This window comes from Lepeophtheirus salmonis, chromosome 4, assembly GCF_016086655.4.
Source record: "Lepeophtheirus salmonis chromosome 4, UVic_Lsal_1.4, whole genome shotgun sequence".
Lineage (NCBI taxonomy): Eukaryota > Metazoa > Arthropoda > Copepoda > Siphonostomatoida > Caligidae > Lepeophtheirus > Lepeophtheirus salmonis.
In genome coordinates this window covers 12,506,970-12,525,550 of record NC_052134.2, presented here as the reverse complement: position 1 = coordinate 12,525,550, position 18,581 = coordinate 12,506,970, and the positions used below count along the sequence as shown (strand labels likewise).

Here is an 18,581-nt window from a genome sequence, read left to right as displayed (position 1 = left end):
TTCTGTAGTTCCTCGTGGAATACGTAATTCAGAGCTAATTAGAGCATTTCTATCTTCCTTTGCCCTCAACTCTTGGAGGAGGACATCAAAGTCCACTTCTTCCAGTCTTAATAAGTAAAAATGATCTTAGGTATGTGTAATTGTCAAATTAAAAGCATATTAAAATATTTTATTTTTATGATTATAACTTCATATTGTAGTAGTACCTAATAATCATTTCTGTTTTTATAATTCACATATGTGTGAGGCCTGTTATCTGAAAGTGAATGGATCCCTCCATAATTTTAACCCTGTAATATATTCATTATTATATTAGGTTGGGGAAAATATAATGTCAAATATAGTATACTTCAATTTTTCTAAAATTTTCATGAAATGGCTGTCAACATATATTAAATAATTACAAAATAAGTTTTGGGGCTGCATTCAAATTTGGGTCAATGCTATAAGCCAAATACTAAGAAGGGGATGTAAAAAACTTGGTTAAAATATTAGAAAGGATAGTTAATATGGAAATAATATAAAAACTTATTATGTTAAAAAGTAAATTTACTTTTTAGCATCACCCATAACATTAAGTATACAAACATTGTACAGGTATTCCACATTCTTTCAAACTGTACTAAATTTTGAACATAATACACTTTCCAATTCAAAATGAGAATAGTCCAATTCTATAAAGACTTTGAGCCTTAATGAAGAAAAGTTTAAAAAATAAAATCATATAGAAAAAAGAGGATAAACAATTCTTTGGGTAACACAAAAACAGAAACGGATCAAATTCACCCTCAACAAAACAGAGGGGGTAACATTTTGTTTCCAATTAAAAAAATTTACCCTTTTATATTTCTCAGACCTTGTTGTTGCACATGGATCCCCTTCTGATCATTTATTTTTTGATTAAAAATCCCAAACCATCAAATAAATCCTTCTTATCCCCGAACAGATTAACTTCATAATAAATGTTTATTGCCTTTCATTGGTATAAATTAAGACTACTTCTTTCTTGAAAGTAACTTTGGGTTTTAGTTTGGTACCTTGTAGGTTACTCTTAAAAACATTGCGTATGTCTCACCGAAGAAAAGGGACGTTTCTTTAGATTAAACAAAGAGCTACAAATACAAAAATTATGTCTAAAATTGAGAAACTCACAGGTCTAAATTGTAGGATACTATGTTTCCTTAGCAGAATTAAAACCGTTGTCTAAATTGAATGAGAGGAATTGTCAAATAATGACGATTGATGATATGAGTGGTTCATGTTTAGACACATTTGACATACTTAAATTTATTATAAAATGAGACACTAGTTATAAGTATTTTGTGAATTCCTTCTCAATTTTATTAATTAGTTTGAAGAGTTAACAATTATTTTCTTTTTTGTTTTCATTGGATGTTGAGCAATGAAAAGTTCATGCATAGGGGTTTTGGATAATAATTAGCACATTTCAAGTTCCTTGCAGACCTTTTCAGGTTCTTGCTTGCCGGCAAGGAGATCCTCAATCTTGGGCTTAAGAACATCATTGACGAATCTGGTACAGGTCTCACCAAGGAAAGAAGATACTTCTTGAGCTTGAGCACAGATCTAGAGATAATTGTGTGAATGATTTAATTGAGCTAAATAATTTAACTACTTACTTCTTCGACCTCCTCAATGACTTGATCGGCGTTGTCTTGAGTCAAAACACTTTCGTTGACTTTGGTGATAAGATACTTGCAAAGATCACACTTAACACTCTTTTCGATCATTTGATCCTTAGAGACAGTGGCGGCACTGGCAACGGCAACAAGGGCGAAGAGGGCGAGGAATCTCATATTGATCATGTTTGATGAATGTAACTTTAAATTAAAATGTGGTGTCTTATATACAATATTCTTAACTTAAAAGATAAGAATTTGATAATTAATTTATTGATAAGGACAGTGGCATCATCAATTTGTTTGAGAAATAAACTCATACAAACTTTAACTTAATAAACAGCAACAATGTACAGCATAATGAATTAGTTCTGCATAATTACATATTTTATGAATTTGGACACATTCTAAAGCGAAGAAAAGTTTCAATTTTTTATATCAATCTACAAAATTTATACTTAGCTTTTTGTAAAATTTACTTATCTTGGAAATTTCAAACCAAATTCTTCCAATTTTTTTTTTATCTAAGTAAATGCCACGCCCTTATTTTGATTAAATTGTGTTATTTTTCTTAAGTCAATCGAACAAAATCTGTATGTAAATCAACAAAAGATTTCAAATCTAAGAAGTCTTATCGCGTATTGTTGTCGATAGGTATGCACAATAAAAATATTAATAGATTGAGGAAAATAAGATTTAAAGGAGGTAAATGACACGTTTGTGGAACTGCAGAACAGCAGCATACCCAAATGTTTTATTCCTTAGTTGTTGATTGTTTTTGAGTTTAGGTCAACAATTTGAGCTTTAGAGATTTTGAATGATTTTACCTATTCTCCTTCTGCATCATAAAGTGAGACATTCTGCTAATATATTTATTTTTTCTTCTTCATCTATTTATGTTAATGTAACGATTTGCGTTAAATTTCAATTATGTTACTTTGATAGATTTATAACAAAGTTCCGAATTGTCAATTGTGGTATCTCTGTAAATAACCCGTATAAAGACGAAAGAAAAACTTACAATAGATCACGCAATGGCTTAAAAAATTATAAATAATTATCAAACTAAAAATAATGGAAATTAAATACTACTTGTTGGTTGTAAAACTGGCCTTCAATTAATTAAAATAAATCATAAGCTTTTTAAAAAATATTAAGCATTTCTACATCATTTTACTGCAATTTGATTTGAATATCTTTAGAAAAGGCAATAGTATTTAGTATGTATACAAATTTTGTTTGAACTCATTACATAAGTGAGATTTCGATAGTATTTCTTTTTAGTATTGTAGGTATAATATCAGGAAAGTGTCTTAGTAGTGGATGGAGAAATATTTATTTAAATCAATTAAATACCGGTAGTTGCATAAATACGCGGACTAAATTTTAAACCCTTAGATCTTGAGGTTCTGTGACCGGAAAAAAAAATTCAAGCATAAGTAACTCGGTAAATCTTTTAGCTTTGTTTTTGTTTTTCTTATTCGCATCAAACAAAGTCGTTGACGATGAATGACGAGGCCAAACATCATATGGTTGCCACTTTCCTCCGTGCCGGTAGGCCTGTCAAAGAGATAATCAAGGACATTGGACTACCCAGGACTACTGTGTTCAAGGTCCAGAAGCTTGTCAAGGAGGGAAAATATCTGAAAGACCTGCCCATACCTCTGAAATGACTCAGGATTGGCTCGCTGCCAACATACTATTTTGGAACAAAAACATTTGGTCACCTCAATCACCTGATTTGAATCCCCTTGACTACAGTGTGGGGTGGCAAATTGAGAAGAAGGCCTGTGCTACCCACCATTCGAATTTGGACTCATAAAATGCCAGCGTCAATGAGCAATGGGCAGCCATGGAAGACCATTACATCATCAATGTGTGCAAAACCTTTCGCAGGCGCTTGGAGGGTGTCATAGCAGCTAATGGTGGTTATATTCAGTAATTATATTAAATTTTATAAATTCTCTATTATATAATTCTCAAAAAAAATACGTCATACGAATTTTATTACACATTTAATTATTTGCCACAAATAGTCCGTGTATTTATGCAACTACCGGTAACACTTTAAGAATTACTTATAAATATTTTTGTTTTAGTGGTATTATATTAAACCAATTTTTGTTTTATTAGATAATCCACAACAAGAGTAAGGCCTTGAAAAGCTTCAAGTAGCTTAATGAACAATACGCGTACGTATAATTAAATAGAGCACTCAGACGACATATGAAAATGTTTGAACAAAGAAATTCCGCATTTGAAGTTTTTTTTTGTGGAGGAATTAGAGGGGAAAAAGGCTCTAAATGAGAATATTTATACCAACAAATCCAAAATCAATGTTTTTAGTTGTAAATTCGTGTTCTAATCATTAAATATTGCACTTTCAGAATGTATAAAGCTCTAAATGTGATTTTTCTTATTTCAAACACCTTTATACGTCCTCAAAGTTTAGGAATTTTAGGAATTAGAGCAAAAAAGGGCTTAAAATGACCATATTTTTTTCAAGAATTCCAAAGTCCATATTTTTAGTTCATATTTTAATCATTGAATATTGCACGTTGAATAAAGAAATACTGGATTTGTAGCTTTTTTGGAGGAAATAAAGCAAAGAAGGGATTCAAATGAGCATATTTCTTTCAACTAATCCCAAATCCGTGTTACTACTTCGAATTTTGTGTTTTATTTATGCGACTAACTTATAATTTGTACAGATTAAGGAAATATTGGTATTTGTTCTACACTTGTACTGAAACAGTGTAGATTAGATTGTTCTGTTAAAATTGACAGCCAAAAGAAAGATAAAATCCCTACTAAATATACATAAATGTAGTTAAAAAATTGGAAAATAAGAATATATATGTTTTTCAATATGATAAACATTTCTTGTGATTTGTCAAAGGAAATATAAAGTAGGAAAGTGGTATGTGTTTTTTTGCATTTGCTGTTACCATATTACCCAATATAAATGAATTAAAGACAAAGCTACAAGGTAATGGTGTTTTGGCTCACGAAATATACCTGGAAGTTAAACCCTTCTAAACGAAGATAAAGCTTTTGAAGGATCCAAACTTTGTTCATTTCTGACTTTTGAAAGCACAAACTTCCTCAAAACAATATTGGTCAATGATTTACAGTTCGGTGCTGCTATCATTAAATGGGGAATTTATCAGAGGATTTGTTGATTTCGTTGCAATATAAGATCAATCCAATTTACTTAGCTTGCCTTTTACCTGGGATATTGAAACAACAAATGATGAACTGGAGCTAGAACTGATTGAGTTGCATGCAGATGATTCATTGATAAAGAAGAGATTTGTAATAAGAAATGCTCTTTCTTCTTTCTTGTCCATTATATAATAATTCTGAGGTATTAACAACTCCCTCAAAAGGAAGAGTTCCCTCTCTTTCCTTGTGTAAATTGATTTAAAAATGCAGATATTAACAAAGGTCCTAATTTAGTAATACCATATGTCTTTTTGTCGCCTTCTTCCCACCCTCTTACATAAATCCCCTCTCAACCCATTCAAGAAAATGAGTGAAAGAAAATCCTGATTGAATTTTATGCATATCTTAACTACAATAAATTTTAAAACATCAAAAACTTAGGATCAAAAATGTTTGTGATAATTCAAAACCAATTAAAATTCAAGCAAACTTTTTCAAAACTCAAAATTAAGTACTTAAAGAACAGGTGAAGGATCCCGGATTCAAATATTTACTCTGTTTTTAAAAACCAGCACAACCAACTTGACCCCAAGTTTTGACAAGTTGGTTAATGAATATGACCAAATGCACAAATTTGATTATTACTCGTTATTTGTTTTTTCGAATATATACTTGAAATAATAGTTCTTTTGTCTAATATAATTTGATATAAAATATAACCCTATATATCTCTACCTCCAAATGCAGCCATGGAGCTAAAAAGTTTGTCAACCCTTATTTTAGATGATAATAATTATATGGTCATAAATTAAAAATGTTAGACTTGACACATTTTTTATGGTCGAAATTGAACAACTTTTATTTTACGCTCAACTGATTATAATTATAATATTATTTGTAAATGCTTATATCGATAATATGCATATATTTTTTACAACAACAATTATTCCATTACATCTTATCTTTGAAAATCATACTCTCGAAAAAAAAAAAAACTTTTTGACAAAAAATGATTGGTTTTGAAAAGAAACTTACAAAATCAAGAAATTTTCTTTACTATTAATAAGTAAAATATTCTATAAAATAACCTGTAGTATATCCTAGAAGGAAAATATATTTCAAACTAAAGATCTAGGTATTTTTTTGATTAAATAAAACGAAGAAATACATTTTTTCAAGCTTTAAATATTTATTCGATTCATATATATTTGAAGGAAGAATATAAAAGTTGAATAATTATTTTTAAATTGGCACTCCAATAATAAGTACATGATTTGTAGTAAGGTCCTAAATATTAGAAGATAAAAATGACGAGACTAATTCCCTATCATGTGATTCATATATATAAGAATTGTACACATTTAGTAGTAATAGGGACGTCCATATCCGTAAGAGGGTCGTCCATATCCGTAGGAAGGTCGACCATAATGTCCTCCATACCCGTAAGAACTGGCATAACCATATCCAGGATCAGCATCAGCAGTGGGTTCAGCCTCACGCTTTCCGAGATAGTGATGAGGTCTGGAGCCATAGGATCCGTATGAGCCGTATCCGTAGGAAGGGTATCCATGATATCCATATCCAGGGGATCTGACATGACCTCCATATACATGGTGAGGATCAGCTTCAGGATCAGCAGTGGGTTCAGCCTCACGCTTTCCGAGGTAGTGAGGACGACTGTATCCATATCCGTACGATGGTCGTCCATGGTAACCTCCATATCCATAGGATCTCACACGACCTCCATAACCATGGTGAGGATCCGCTTCAGGATCAGCAGTGGGTTCAGCCTCACGTTTTCCTAGGTAGTGAGGACGACCGTATCCATATCCGTATGCTGGTCGTCCATGGTAGCCTCCATATCCATAGGATCTCACATGACCTCCATAAGCATGATGAGGATCGGCGTCTGCCTCAGCCTCTGGAGCTGCATAAGCAGAAGCTACAATGAGGGCAACAATCTACATAGGAAAAAAGATACATAATATGAACGTGTGATTAAAGGAGAGAATGTTTGATTAACTTACAGTGAAAAAAGTCTTCATTTTCCCTTCTTTCGATTGAAATGATACTTTTATTATGGAAATTCATGGTTTATATACATATGAGATTCTACCGGCTTTTGTTATTATTTATTTCGTGCATCCGCAATAGTGTAAAAGTTGGACCCGCGCATGGTTTGATATATAACCATTCGGAAATAGCTTCGCACATTTTCAACGCACTCCTTTTGGGCGTTATTGTGTCGAAGTACGAAAAAAGAAGTAAATTTATTACATGATTGTAACATGAACAGTTTGTTTGGTTTCTTTTATTTCTAATACGTTTCTCCGCTCTTTGCCTAAGTCCTTATGCAGAATAACCATCAATTTGTGCTTCTTATTCACCTCAAATAGTATTAAATATGTATTATGTTTTGTTACAATAAATTAGTATTTTAAATGAAGAAACAATTCTTAGATACTTAACAGCCTTTCAATTAATTCAGACAGAATTGTAATAGTAGTTAATTGAATAATTCCATGGACAGAGGACATATGTCTTTTGATTTGAAGATTTTGATATGATCAGAAGATTGATTGGTGTAGATTTTAATTCTTTTTTGTATTGTTTTTTGGATTTTGGAGGAAAATTCCTTTTCGATTATCTGGAAAAGGGTGCATATTATTCATCGTTATTGGATCGTTTGAAAACAGAACTGCAAGAAAAACACTTAAGATTTCCCCACAAAAAAGTCATTTTCCATCACGACAATGTACCAGCTCATACCTCAGCAGCTGTGGTTGGTAAATTAATGGAAATATATCTTGAGATACCCACAGCACACGCAGTCTCATGCAACTTCACTCTTCTGTCATCCATCACCACATCATGCATTTTACTCTATGATTTCGTAACCTCAACAGGGCGTTCAGATCGTCCTGCATCACTTGTGCCCATATGGCCACTCCGAAAATTTTGAAACTACTTATAAACTGCTTTAATCGAAGGTGCCGAGTCCCCATAATGTTTATCAAGCTTCTTTTTAGTCTCCTGAGGCGTTTGACATCATTTCATAAAGTAATGTTTAATCAAGACACGAATGTATTTTTCGTCCATTTTTTGAAAGTCACTCTACTCCGGTATTTACCCTAACCTTTAATCTTATCCAAAATGTTTCAAATTTTTACTATTATTGAACTAGGTAGAGCTGTAAATTCTAAGCACTGACTTTTTGAAGAATGTTTTGGAGAAGAGCAGATAAGCTGTCAATACGATCCATTAGATGAGCGATGACTGAAAGGAAATGAACATACTGATCCCACTTTGAATCTAGCAAGGACATGAATTGGAATTACTCCAATACCAATCCTCAATTGTACTCCAACTTATACCTATAATTTACCAACAAATCCTCAGTAATACTATTTATCGTATATGATAAAACAAATATTTTATACTTAGATATTCTCTTGTCAAACATTTTAAAAGGATGATAACACCTCTTTAAAAAATAACAAAAATTATTGTCTAGATTGGCAACTCCAAAGAAAAAAAAAAAACCTTCATGAGAAAAATATTTTTTTTTACAACTATATAAATAGTGGTGCAATAGTAATAACTGTAAAGTGTGTAAATTTTCAATTTCCACCAGATATATGATATGTATGTAGAGGGGACTTCTTTTATTCAACACCCAGTACTATTTTTTTTTTTTTTACATGAATTTTCTTCTAAGCCAATCATTAAAATTTAATAAAAACCAAAGCAAAATGACAGTGGATCATTTCTTTTAATTCAATATCAATACAACCGCCTTTGACATCAATAATGGGATCGACTCAATCTCGGAAATTGAAGAATATCTTAATATCAGTACCCTCGGTAGATTACGAAATTACTCTCGTATCTTGGCCACCATCTCCGATTTTGTGTTGCATGAGGACTTGTTGTTGTGCCACAATACTGTACACTGCACACACAAGTCCATGGCGTTGAGGTCCGGTGAGCTTGAAGGTCAAACACTGGGTCCGATAAATTCGAAAAACGTTTTCTTTACAGTATGGGATGGTGCAGAGATTTATTGCTAGACAATCAAGTGCCACACACTTCCTGATCAGCCTTTGAGAACAGTTGATATCCCTGGCAATGCCCCTCATCGATTTGAAAGCTCACCATCAATGATTTTTTTTTCAAATTTGGAATGAAGTTCTGATCCCTCAGGCAATCTGACCTCATCTTGTGATCAGCACGCTTTACTGTTGATTCATAATCATCTACAGACTCTTTCAGTTCCTTCCTGACTCCATGTAAAGGATCTGTGCAGGTTTAATAAATTTGCAATCGCGACAATTTATTGTCCAACAAGTATCACAACAAGGTCACTACTGCCTTTTCCACGTTTGTGGAATAAATACGTTGTTGATCGATGCCATTTTTTTAAAGTGACGGCAAAATTTTCTGGCTGGCCGCCAAAAGAAAACAAAAACGTCATACCTGTGCAGCTGTCACAGGCGCTCAAATTTCGTTGCTAAATAACAACCGCACACCATACATTGAATAACCGGTGTCTTTTACGCTATATATTTAAAATTTGACAATTAAATTTTAGTTTAGTGTGGGGGGAGGGGGGTATTATCAGCTCCTTGTAGTCCTCATGGATCTGCTGCCAGTTGAAACATAGCCCTCATATTATTTTATGTATTTTTTGAAAATTATAAGATATATTGGATATGAGTGGTTACACTATTTTTAGAGCCATTCCTAATAGTCTGATTTATAATGCTTCTCTGTAAGTATTTTATAAGTCTATGTACGTGTGTGACTTGTGGCCATCTTGCTAAGGTACAATATTGGAATTGTGATTTATACAAAGTTAGGTATATCATAAACAAGGTTACATTGCGTAGGAATTGTTTACAGACGTCAATGAACATAAAACAACATTGTCATTGTTCTTAATAAATTTAATCAAAATATGGCATAATGGGCAAAAAGGAAAAAAAATAATATATAATTTTTTTTTGCTAAAATTTGATGAAATGCCATGAACTATAAGTTGCATATTGTTTTTGACTTTGAAAAATATCAGATCTCAATAAACTTGCCACTCGAGTTGACACAATCAAAAAAGACTAGCAAAAACTCACAACTGCCCTTACTCTCGAAAGTTATTACATACTGAACCAATAATAAGCTTAGTAGTTTTTGTTCAACAATCTTAAAAATAGCTCTATCCAATGCTTTCGATTTTGGACAGGGATATACTATACACCAAATATAATAAGCACCATTATGATTCTTAAATTACATAATCAATTACCTTCATTTTGACTTTAAGAATGATTCTCAATATGTTCCCCCAATAACTTGATACATTGTATTAAAATTATTACAATAAGTCTTTATGCAGTTTATTTACAGAGATACATCAATTAACAATTCGGAACTTTATTATAAATCTATAATAAGAGCAGGATTGAAATTTAACACAAATCTTTATTTAAAAAAAAAAAGATGAAGAAGAACATTTAATTAGTCATTATTGCCCTTTGTCTTAATTCATGATGCTGAAAGAGAAAAGTCAAATCACTCAAATTACCCAAAAAACCTAAAGCTGAACTTGTCAATCTAAAATCAGAAGAAATAAACATAATTAGAAATTGGGATGATCTCCTGTTCTGCAGTTTCGCTAACGAGTGAATCAACTCTTTTATATTTTTAATCTTTAAAATCCTTTTGAAGGACTCTATGATCCATACACATTTGGTGTTTTATCAGTCAGAGAAGGTCAAGTTAAATTATTTCGACTACCTCCATTACTTCAAACAAGGCAGTAGTCTCTGAATGATTGTATATATTATTATTATTATTTATTTTTGGGGGAAGGGGCTTGGTTTTTGGAACTTTTTAGAAATTTAATTTAAGAAATGAAATCTCAAATATTAAATTTTGGGGGAAAAAATTAAACAATCCACAGTTATTTAGAAAAAAAAATCCAATATTCAATATTTGGGGAAAAAAAATCGACAATAACACAGGGAAACAACAGTCATTTTGTACAAATAAATTCAAGCAAAAAAAGGAATTTATCTTTGACTGTAGAATCCAAAACTGATCTCAGTTTCTCTCTCAGTCATCTGAATTCTGAAATATCTGGGAACATAGTCATTCGGTACTATTATCGTTCAGAGTCATTTTTAACCCTTAAACTAATCCCCAAATTAAAAGTAGGAATAATAAAACTTTTGTATAAATGGTTTTATAATTAAAAAGTGTTATTATTGATTCTGTATCTGGTTTTGAACTCGATATATTTCTATTTATAAGCTGAAAAATGATGAAAAACGACACTCTCCTTTAGGAATATATAATTTAAAAAAAAAAGGTCTTTTTAAAAAATATATATCTATAAGGATTTTTGTTCCATTATGTATTATTTAAGTAATCCCATTTTGAAATGTTCTCATCGTGAATGAATCGCTTTATTGTTTCGATCCTGGTAACTCATTCCCAACAAAAGGAGTGCAATCTACTTTCTTATGAGGTCCGGTAGTTTTCCTCTGATAAATTATCCTCCTGCCGTCCCTCGTGGAATTCAGAATCCGAATTAGAACATCTCTTTCGATGGAGATCAAGCTAGATGTTTCTTCATTGATTGCCTCGATCTTCCTTTAACGATGCATCATGAAATTTGCATTAAAATCGAAAAAAAAAAAATATGATGATTTTGTAGACTGTTTGCAAGTACACCCCCCATAAAAAATGGGATCATTACAAAACAGAACAAAAATCCCTGGAGGTGTATACTTTTTAAATTAAGCCTAATTTTTCCCTTATGTAATTATTCTGTAAATTATATGGATTTATTTTTATCAATCCCCTCAAATTTAAATTACTTTAAAGGGATTGAAATCTTTCTTAGTTATATTTTTTTGGAAAGGGTATATCTAGTTCTAAAAATTGTGAATTATTGTCTCACTTTAACATGCTTATTTAATTAATGTCCATCATAACCATTATACTAGTATCCTGTTTTAAATTAGGGGCACCTGCAGAATAATATATATATTTTTTTTTCTATGGGGAGGAGGGGGGAGTTGGGGCTTCGTTTTTGGAATTTTGTAGAAACAGTTTGAAAAATTAAATTTCTAATAAAAAGAAAAAAAAAATTCAAACAGTAAAACCAACTCCTACAAAATTAATTTTTTTGGAAAAAAAATTCAAATATTAAATTTTTCGGAAAAAAAAATCCAAAATCACCAAGAAGTTAAATTAAATTTCATATGTTAAATTTTTTGAAATTTTAAATTTTTTTTTGGGGGGGGGGAAATTAAATTTTCTAGTAAAAAGCGAAAATTCGTTTTGTTGGGGGTGGGTGGGAGCTACAGCCCCTCCAATCCACCCCCTACGTACACCTCTGCAAATCCGTTATATAGTCTATTAAATAAATATGGAAAAATAAACAATTCAATCAAAAGACATGGAAGATCATGTTCCTAATATCGTGTTATTGTTGTGACGTAGTCACCCTTATTCTTCTCTTTTCACTAGGGGGAGATGGCCTGATCAAACTGATTTGTGTCTGGAGAACCATGTAGCAGTTTCTAATTGAATCAGAGTTGAGATCTACTAACTCCTACCTTCCTTGCCTTAAGTGTCCACTGTTTGCCTAGAGTCATTTTTCCTTGACTCTATTCAAGAACTATACTTTTTTTGAATTTCGATATGTTTTGGCATTTTTCCCCATGTTTTTAGATGGAAAAAATGCGGAAAAATATCAAAATTCAAAAAAAGTATAGTTTTTGAATATCTCGAAAATCATTTTTTATGTGTCTAAGTATGTCCCATACCCTGCCTTATCGGCCTTAATGTTTTTCAAAAACGCAATTTATGATGATTTTGGGTAGCTTTTGGACAAAAAGTGTATTTAAATACACGATTGAATGTCAAAAAAGACATTGAACTACTTTATATGTATTTTACTATCCAAGTATCAAGATTACCCAGTACAATGAAGGTAAAGAGATACAACTAGGTGCGCGGACGGCACTATTAAAATTGTATACTCCAATTTATCAATGTTGTATTATGAAGCTTCTTCATTACAACCTCTGCTAAATAATTATAAATTTTTCTGAGCAATAACATGTCCTGGTAAAATTTCAAGTCATTTACCGGAGAATAGTTAGGAATGTGTTGATCCTATCCAGATTTTTCATTCTACCTTTATCATTTTTCATTTTCTCAATAAATAAAAACATCTTTGGGAATAAATATTTCTGGTCATCCATTGTGCTTCTGGTTTCTTCCAGTGAGTACATCGCGGAGGATTTATATTATAATGAGTTTTACCATTTTTTGCTAATAAACTATTGGAAATTAGTCTGATTTCATAATTTTATACATGTTTTCCAATTTGCTCTTGTTCCTTTCAAGCATAATCTTTTACTTGTGAGGCTTTATGGCTGTTTTATATTCAAATTACCCAATTAGTCCTTGAAATGTTTAAAACAGAGATTTTTTGGATACTCAACTTTCCTAAAAACTTTTACCAAACTGGACCGACAACTACCCTCAGTACATGCTAGATAAAATAACTTTTTGTCTAATTTCTTTATATAAGCTAAGCGGCTCCTTTGTGAATTCCACTATTATAGGAGGTGTTGTCAAAAACACCTATAACCCTATCCATGAATGTCCATGTCATCAATATATATATCTATCTATTGATGCATTCTCTTATTGAGCTACAAATCACTAGAACTCCCAACAGTTTTCCTTCGGGATATACAGGTGGGATCCATGAAAATCTCTCAACATTTTCCTATCCCAGTGTAGTGGAGTATAGGGAGGAGGATCTCCAACAACTGATGGCATATATGTTTAATGAATTTTATGTCTGGAGGGTATCCTGTTTCGACCTGTCGTTGATGTAGAGACAAATAAATTATCCATGTCAGCCGACGTGTATTTTGCAAGTGGCACAAACAAGGATTTTTAATGTATTGTCAGATAGTACTAAATGATCAACAGTATTACATATTATTTCACATCCCATAATTGTTTTGGGGATAGTCTTTCGTGGTGTAAATCACTTTTTTCAACTCATTTCATTAATTTCAATTCATTTATGATAACAAAGGAATTGTTGAACAAGTTTATTAATAAATTGTTCACATGAATTCTTGTCTTAATTTTTTGTAATGCAAGTCTATGAAAATAAATAAAAGGTATATTATTCTGATTTTCATATGGTATTAAAAAAATCATTCTTTAATGAGAAATTGAGGTAAGTGAAAAATGATGTTGATAAATGGAAATTTACAAAATTAAGTGCTGTCTTCCGCTCTTTACGTACGTTGTACAGGGCAATCTGGATACTTCCTTGATAGTTACGTATTATTTGAAAAATATCATATTTGAATTAAACATTTACTTTTGCCATTCAATCGTTTGTTTCATTCATAATTTTTGCCCCAAAACTACCCACAATAATCAAAAATGGCATTTTGGAAAAATAATTAAAGCAGATGAGACAGGGTATAGCTCATACTTAGATCCCTAAAAAAATAATTTTCGGGCTTTTCACATCTGTAAGCATAGGAAAAAATTGAAAAACCTATCAAAATTCTAAAAAGTATATATTTGAATAGGTATAATATACATAAACGTAACCGTAATTACTAACACAATGCAACCAAATTAAGGTCTTAGAGTGCTTGCACGCTGAAAACCACATTTGATAATGTTAAATAAGCGATAGAACACGAAAATAACCATTGAAACTTTCAACCTGTACACTCTTCAGGCTTGGCCTTTAAAACCTTTTCTTTTCATATCAATTTTGTAGGGTATAACTATGATTAATCCCCACATTATGACATGAAGGTAAATAAAAGTTTATGGCCCTGTTTTTCAGTGATTAAATGAGACTCTAGTAAGAAGTATTTTGAAAAATTGTTTATAAATTTTATTGATTAGTTTGAAGATTTAAAGAATTATTTTCTTTTTTATTTTCATTAGATGTTGAGCAATGAAAAGTTCGTGTGTAGGGGTTTAGAAGTTAATTAGCACATTTCAAGTTCCTTGCAGACCTTTTCAGGTTCTTGCTTGCCGGCAAGGAGATCCTCAATCTTGGGCTTGAGAACATCATTCACGAAACTGGTGCAGGTGTCACCAAGGAAGGAAGATACTTCTTGTGCTTGAGCACAGATCTAGAGATAATTTTGTGAATGATTTAATTGAGCTAAATAATTCAACTACTTACTTCTTCGACCTTCTCAATGACTTGATCGGCGTTGTCTTGAGTCAAAACACTTTCGTTGACCTTGGTGATAAGATACTTGCAAAGATCACACTTAATGCTCTTTTCGATCATTTGATCCTTAGAGACAGTGGCGGCACTGGCAACGGCAACAAGGGCGAGGAGGACGAGGAATCTCATGTTGATGAATGTAACTTGAAATAAAGATTTAAGGCCTTATATACATTGAAATATTCATGATTACAATTTGATAGCTAATTAACTGATAAGGACATCATCATTATTCAAATATTTAAGAGAATCTGTCTAAATGCCACACCTTGAATTTGATAATGGTGCTCTTTTTCTTAATTCAATCAATTACAAACTTTATGTATACTCCTATAAAAATTTTGACTTCAACAATTCAAGTATATCTCAAAATTTAATATATTTTGTCACATTATGTTGTGGATAACATTACTATTGAGATTGGGGGATTAAATATGTAAAACATAAAAGACATTGGAATTGCTTTAATATATTGAGAATAATTTTTATTCTTAAACTGCGGAAATGGATTGAGTTATTTTGTAGTCACATAGGTACTTTAATTATTTGCTGTACTTCATCGAACATTTTCCTTCCAATACAAACATTCTCAAAAATATAAAAAGTACTGTTTTTACTAAACTACAGTGCAGTAAAAAGTAAAGTTATTATAGTAATTTCAACCTTTTCGTTTAAAAAAGATTGGATGTTGTATTATTATTTTAGATTTTGTTTAGAACCTTTATTTTATTAAAGATACTTAGATTACTCCCGATATCACTCCTTCAAATGAAATCTATTAATTTATCATTCTTTGATTATTAGTGTAGGGAAAAAGTAATTTTGTATTTTTTGCTAACCCATTTTTTTACCTAAGTATATCTTGTTCATTATTGATTGCACCAGATCATACGATAAGACATTGTAAAAATGTGAATATATACTGCAAATGCTTATTCTACAGTATTGCAATTGGCCATATTATACTATAGATTTGTACTACCTCAAAGGGAAAAACGAGTCTAATGCGATCAAGAAAATTTGCAATGTATTCTGGGCTGATACTATTTCGGTTCGTGTTACACAACACTGATGAAAGCAATGACCAAAATTAATTCATTAAAGTTTGAATTGCTTTCTTGTGAATAAAAAAGGCTCAGTGCTGACAGATTTTCCAACAAGAAAGAAGTTATTTTTAGCAGTTTATAGCTATTTTGAGGACAATACAGTTTTCTGTATAAAAAAGAATATCCAACTTCCTACTCAGGGTAAGTCTGGTCTTTCTTTTGCAAAAGTAAAATAATGACTAGTGGAGTTTCAACAAGGCTGTACGAGCTGTCAAGACGATCATGGGTTGACAACTCCAGCAATTGTGTAAAAAATTCTCTAAACAGTACCGTTGGATCGTCAACTGAAAGTGGACGAGCAAAAACGGCCGCCTTTGGACAGGAATAAAGTTTTATTCCATGATGACAATGACCAAAATTAATTCATTAAAGTTTAAATTGCTAACTTGTGAATAAAGTAGCTTAGTGGTATACGATTTTTCAACAATAAAGAAGTGATTTTAGCAGTTTATAGCTATTTTGAGGAGCAGGACAGTTTTCTTTGTAAAAAGAATATCGAACTTAAGAACATCATTGGGAAAAAAAGAATAGAGGTAGATGAGATTATGTAGAAAAACCAACTTGTTTTTCCTTCGGCTGGTTGTGTACTTTTGGAGCCACACTCGTAACAAATCTTCTTTGACTCCTCAATAATTATTTTGTGAATGTGTTCATAACTCCTAGTTCATAATAATAGTTTGAAACCCTACATTTAAATGAATTAATTGTATACCTCGTTTATTCCTGATAAATAAGCAGTTTCAATAAATAAAAATAAAATAATTTCAAAAAAATAAAAATGAAATAATTTCAATTAAAAGGAATGGTGTTGTAATCAAATACCTATGGCTAGTAAAAATTACAAATTGTAACGCATCCAATCTGTTTATACTCGTACATGTTGCAACTTGTATCATATATATAGTAAACTAAATGGGCACTGAACAATTATTCTAATATATAAGGAATATAAATATGAAAATAAATAGTGTTAAATTAGATTTTCTATTTAAGAGTACTTCCTATTTTTAATAATCTAAGAAGAGGAATAATATGTCTTCCTCCATAAATTAACTAAGAAAATCTAACTTAATTATGAATTATCAGCATATTATGTAACTAAGTATAAGTATATTAAACGTTCCGCCTTCCACGATAACCAGATCCATATACAATTTTCCTATTTGTTTTGTCAAAGCCACCATTTTGACGACGTTTATTATATTTTCCTTTTGAGAGGTATTGCAAAATCTTTCCTAAGAAGGGATTCGCCTCACGCTTTAACAAATGACGAAATCCCTCATTTTGAATATTGTATCCTACACTTTTTAATTGACTATCAGGGATGACTCCCACCTCATATAATGGATTCCTTTCGACATAATCCTCCCGTAAAGGATTTGCAGAAACAACATCCACAACAAGGGCCAATAAAGTCTAGAAAGTTAGGAAAATATTAATTTTTTGAGTACTTTATACGTATTTAGAGTCACTTACCAATAAAGGAATGAGTTTGAGAAGAATTGTCATTCCCATGATTTGCTTCTCCTGAATGAATATGGAATTACTAAATTTCTTTTCATTTATACTTATAAATATTTTTTGTATCCAAGAGCTAAATGCCTTCAACGCTCTCAAAATAAGCGTTTTGTCTCCCAGCAATGTTCTAATTATAAGTATCGTTTATTTTTAGACATGACCCTTTAGAAGTTACTCGACCAATGGGGGCCATCTTCATTCTTATGGTATCAAATAAAAAATTACATTTTTCTATCTTTTTAACTCCAGGTAAAATATATGGACATTTGTTTCCTTTCGTTTTCTTTCTTTAATTTAGTCATAACTGAACCTCAATAGTATAAAAAACCATACATTGAGGATGTCCTAAGCTCATTATCCTTTCATATACCTGCAATATCCTCATTTACAAATTATTTAAACATTTATTATTAGTCCTATAGGACTTTGTATTTCAATTCAATGTGATTTCTATTTAAAGATATTCTAAGACATTATTTTCGATTGTGTTACCAATGACCTCAAGCCATCCAAAAGATAACACTGTTTTATTAAAAAAACCTGTAATTTGAGGGATATAGACACAACATAATATATACGTAAGTACTGGGTGGTCCAGTGAATTAGTGTCCGATTATTTCTAAAGTCATTTAATTAAAAGTATTGTGTTAAGAGATTTTGTTGTCTAAGTAAGAAATATTGTAACAGACCATACACCAAACGAAGTACAATTTTGGGGCAAATGCTTTTAAGAAGTAGGGAAGCATCTTGGTGCCGTCGGACGATACGACGCTGAGGACCATGACCTAAGCTGGATGTTTGGTCTTGAAAGTTCCCTCGATTTGAGCTCTTGATTCAGCTAAGAAAAGATCATTTATC

At 31.5% G+C, this 18,581-nt stretch overlaps 3 protein-coding genes across 3 annotated transcripts; all 3 read right to left on the bottom strand.

The window, feature by feature from the left end:
• Positions 1 to 1,309: 1,309 nt before the first annotated feature.
• Positions 1,310 to 1,845, bottom strand: LOC121116788 (uncharacterized). The gene is made up of 2 exons (XM_040711078.2): positions 1,638 to 1,845; positions 1,310 to 1,584 (listed from the first exon to the last, which is right to left on the bottom strand). The coding sequence occupies exons 1-2, from the start codon at positions 1,821 to 1,823 to the stop codon at positions 1,438 to 1,440; spliced, it is 333 nt and encodes a 110-aa protein (XP_040567012.1). The 5' UTR covers positions 1,824 to 1,845; the 3' UTR covers positions 1,310 to 1,437.
• A 4,041-nt stretch (positions 1,846 to 5,886) lies between these two features.
• LOC121116785 (uncharacterized) lies at positions 5,887 to 6,970 on the bottom strand. Its single transcript, XM_040711073.2, has 2 exons — positions 6,830 to 6,970; positions 5,887 to 6,763 (listed from the first exon to the last, which is right to left on the bottom strand). The coding sequence occupies exons 1-2, from the start codon at positions 6,845 to 6,847 to the stop codon at positions 6,164 to 6,166; spliced, it is 618 nt and encodes a 205-aa protein (XP_040567007.2). The 5' UTR covers positions 6,848 to 6,970; the 3' UTR covers positions 5,887 to 6,163.
• Positions 6,971 to 14,729: 7,759 nt separating this feature from the next.
• LOC121116789 (pore-forming peptide amoebapore B) lies at positions 14,730 to 15,254 on the bottom strand. Its single transcript, XM_040711079.2, has 2 exons — positions 15,052 to 15,254; positions 14,730 to 14,998 (listed from the first exon to the last, which is right to left on the bottom strand). The coding sequence occupies exons 1-2, from the start codon at positions 15,226 to 15,228 to the stop codon at positions 14,852 to 14,854; spliced, it is 324 nt and encodes a 107-aa protein (XP_040567013.1). The 5' UTR covers positions 15,229 to 15,254; the 3' UTR covers positions 14,730 to 14,851.
• Between the last annotated feature and the right edge of the window lie 3,327 nt (positions 15,255 to 18,581).

Coding starts and splice junctions, on each gene's coding strand:
- LOC121116788 (XM_040711078.2), bottom strand. CDS start 1,823: ATGATCAATATGAGATTCCTCGCCCTCTTCGCCCTTGTTGCCGTTGCC. Junction 1,585..1,637: donor TCATTGAGGAGGTCGAAGAA/GTAAGTAGTTAA, acceptor AATTATCTCTAG/ATCTGTGCTCAAGCTCAAGA.
- LOC121116789 (XM_040711079.2), bottom strand. CDS start 15,228: ATGAGATTCCTCGTCCTCCTCGCCCTTGTTGCCGTTGCCAGTGCCGCC. Junction 14,999..15,051: donor TCATTGAGAAGGTCGAAGAA/GTAAGTAGTTGA, acceptor AATTATCTCTAG/ATCTGTGCTCAAGCACAAGA.